Below are 2,897 nucleotides of genomic sequence, written 5' to 3' on the forward strand. Positions count from 1 at the left end.
TGTGTGTGTGTGTGTGTGTGTGTGTGTGTGTGTGTGTTCTCACCGTGCATGCCGTGTGTGTGGTGTGTCAGCAGCTGCGACAGCGCCCAGAAGGCGTCCTCCTCGTTCAGGAACATCAGCAGCAGAGCGGCGATCTGACTCATCCCCTGACAGTAGCTCACCTCCTGCAGGACACAGAGACAGAAACAACAACAACAACAACAAGGGGCAGTCAGCCGTGACGTGGACATATCCAAAGTAGAAAGCTTTAAATGTCCTTTTTTGTCAGCGAGCAACTCAAAGATATTCTCAATGATACGATATCACAAGGAGAAAAGCAGAACATCTACATTTGGGTACATTTTGTGAAATCCCTGAATGAAAAAACACGTTTACGATTAAATATTTATCACTAAACTTTACGACTAATCGATAAATCCACTAATCGTGGCTTTAATAAAACGACAGCTAACAACATTAATTAGTTTCAAGAGCAAAGCATTTAGAAATCTTTGCACATTGTTAGAGAACAGAAAACACTTATTTGATATCATTAGTTACGTGTTACTTGTAGCCCTTGTTGAGCTCTGAAGCAGTAATCATGATAATAAACATCCCAGAGGCTCTTTCTCTTAAAGTCCTTTCATGGCTGAATATAAACGAGTATTAAAACAAATGTGTGGATTATCCTGCATGCTGTGCAGATCCTTGCTAGAGTAGAGTAAGATGATGCTAACGTTAGCGACACACAGGATGGGCTGTTGTGTTTGATTAGCTAGAATTCTTTAAGGGGCAGCTTTGTCTAAAAGCACTACATTTCAAGTTATAGACCCAAAACACGACTGAAGTCTAGGTTTGGATACATGAACTTACTGTGTTGTAGACGGAGTATGCAGAGAGGACGCTGAAGAGAGCCTGCTGCCTGCACACAGGAACAAGAGGAAGTTAAAGAACCTTTCTATGATTTATGTCCTAAACTGTTTTCTATTAATAGTCACCATAAAGTAAGTCAGCCATAAGAGGTGTTACCTTCAATGAGAGACATTTAAAAAAAAGATTATATTATTGTTAGATGTTGATGGCGAACCCAGAAAGGGAAATACAGCTAATAGGATCTAAACAAACAAATAAATAAACATGGTGAGACTCCTCAGATAAGAAGGAAATAAAACAGGTAAGCTACGACAGAATACAAAAAACGAACAAATGTATTTTTTACAGATGAAATACATTTTAAAGAAGACAAAAAGAAATCTAAAATCAAATAAATATAAAGAAAACAGACAAAACTGAACACAGATGCAAGGTCTCCTATTATACTCTTTTTCAACAATATGATTGGCTTAAGAAAAACACAATGGAGGACATTCGGGTGATGATGATATCTAAAAGACATGAAAAAGTGACCTTTGATACACAAACAAAGTAGAATAAAGAACATGGGTTATAAAACATACAATACATCGCAACACATAGATACACCTTCGCAGAGACCAGAGCTACAGAGCTGCTCTCTGTTTCTCCTTTCTTCAGGTCCGCTGAACTCCTGCTGAATATCTGAGTGTTTCCGGACCCTCAGTTTTCCACTGAGCCGGCCTGTGGTGAGTTAAACTGCCGGTGACTTCCCTGAGTGACGGATCCCCAACACCCCCCCCTCAAATAAAAGCTCATGTTACTGCGGGGTCGCTACACTACACATGTGCAACACGTTCTAAATCTAAACTGTGGTTAGGACCATGATGGGTAGAGGAATGTTAAGAGACATGGAAACTGCAGTTTGTTCTTCAGGGCTTTTAGATTAAAATGTAATCTTTCAATATGTGTTCATGTGCAATAGCAGCTGTAATAGAGAGGTGCAGTGATGACATATTTCCTAGTGGACCCTGAAGGCAGCATACCCCATGTTCCCGGCACAAAAAGCCAATGGGATTTTCCCATTTCAGCCATAAAGTGAGTGCTGCTCCACCTGAGAAGAAAGGATTACAGATGCAGATTCTGACTGAAATGTGTTTTTATCTCTGAGACCCACTTGACTCCGAAGCGATCCATGAACATCACGTGGTTCCTGAAGGTGCGGTTGATGTCCAGGTCGATCTGTTTGATCTCAGCCGAGCACAGCAGCGCCTGCGCCTTCATTTTCTGACAAGAGACAACCAAAAATAATTTGATAGATTCAAATATATACGTATATACCTGATCTGATTTTAATGACAGGTTTAAGTTTTCAGATAATACATTTTTTATTATCTTTCATTATCTATTTTAATTATAGAATAAGCTGACCATTATTTTCTGGTTAATTTACAAGTAACTAAAAAGCATTTTTGAAAACACTTTTTATTTGTTTGTATCTACATCAATGGATATGTAAATCTATCTAATTCATTACAGAATTTACTGTTTTATTTTTATTCGTGTAACTTGTTTTTATATTTTGTAATTTTATTATAAACTTTCAAATATTTTGGAGTGTAAACGTTTTTTTTGTTGCATTTGTGGAAAGTGTTTTAAATTAACTGATTAGATATTTACACATGTATTGTCGAAGTAAACATTGTAACGTTGACACAAATGTACCTCCATAAAGTGTGTACAGTATGTGAGTGTGACTGTATGTTAGTCTGGAGGGATGCCAGCGATTATTCGATTTTTCGAATATTCGTTACAGTCTCTATAATCGAAAATAAAAAAATGTAATTCGATTTTATTTATATATTTTTGTATTATTATTTATGTTTTTAAAAAAGATTCTGGCTTAGTTTCAACCAAAATATAGACTAATGCTAATAATAGTAATAGTACTAATAATTGTAAATGGCCAATGGTCACACCACCAGTTTGTTTTACTGTAAATTTGGAGGAAGCCAGCAGCGCAGGCTGCGCAGAGTGCAGACTGCTGCTGCATGCTACACACCGAC

General features: G+C 37.5%; 1 protein-coding gene across 1 annotated transcript in view; it reads right to left on the bottom strand.

The window, feature by feature from the left end:
• The window catches only part of LOC104965000 (USP6 N-terminal-like protein), a 3,625-nt gene extending 1,510 nt beyond the window's left edge, over nt 1-2,115 (bottom strand). Inside the window, exons 1-3 of the mRNA XM_010793938.1 lie at nt 2,009-2,115; nt 853-901; nt 44-164 (exon numbers count right to left, since the gene is read on the bottom strand). Of these exons, the coding sequence (XP_010792240.1) occupies nt 44-164; nt 853-901; nt 2,009-2,115 (277 nt within the window). The remainder of the gene's footprint in view (nt 1-43; nt 165-852; nt 902-2,008) is intronic.
• Nucleotides 2,116-2,897: the final 782 nt, after the last annotated feature.

Source organism: Notothenia coriiceps, unplaced genomic scaffold, assembly GCF_000735185.1.
Source record: "Notothenia coriiceps isolate Sejong01 unplaced genomic scaffold, NC01 NC01_scaffold00037244, whole genome shotgun sequence".
Lineage (NCBI taxonomy): Eukaryota > Metazoa > Chordata > Actinopteri > Perciformes > Nototheniidae > Notothenia > Notothenia coriiceps.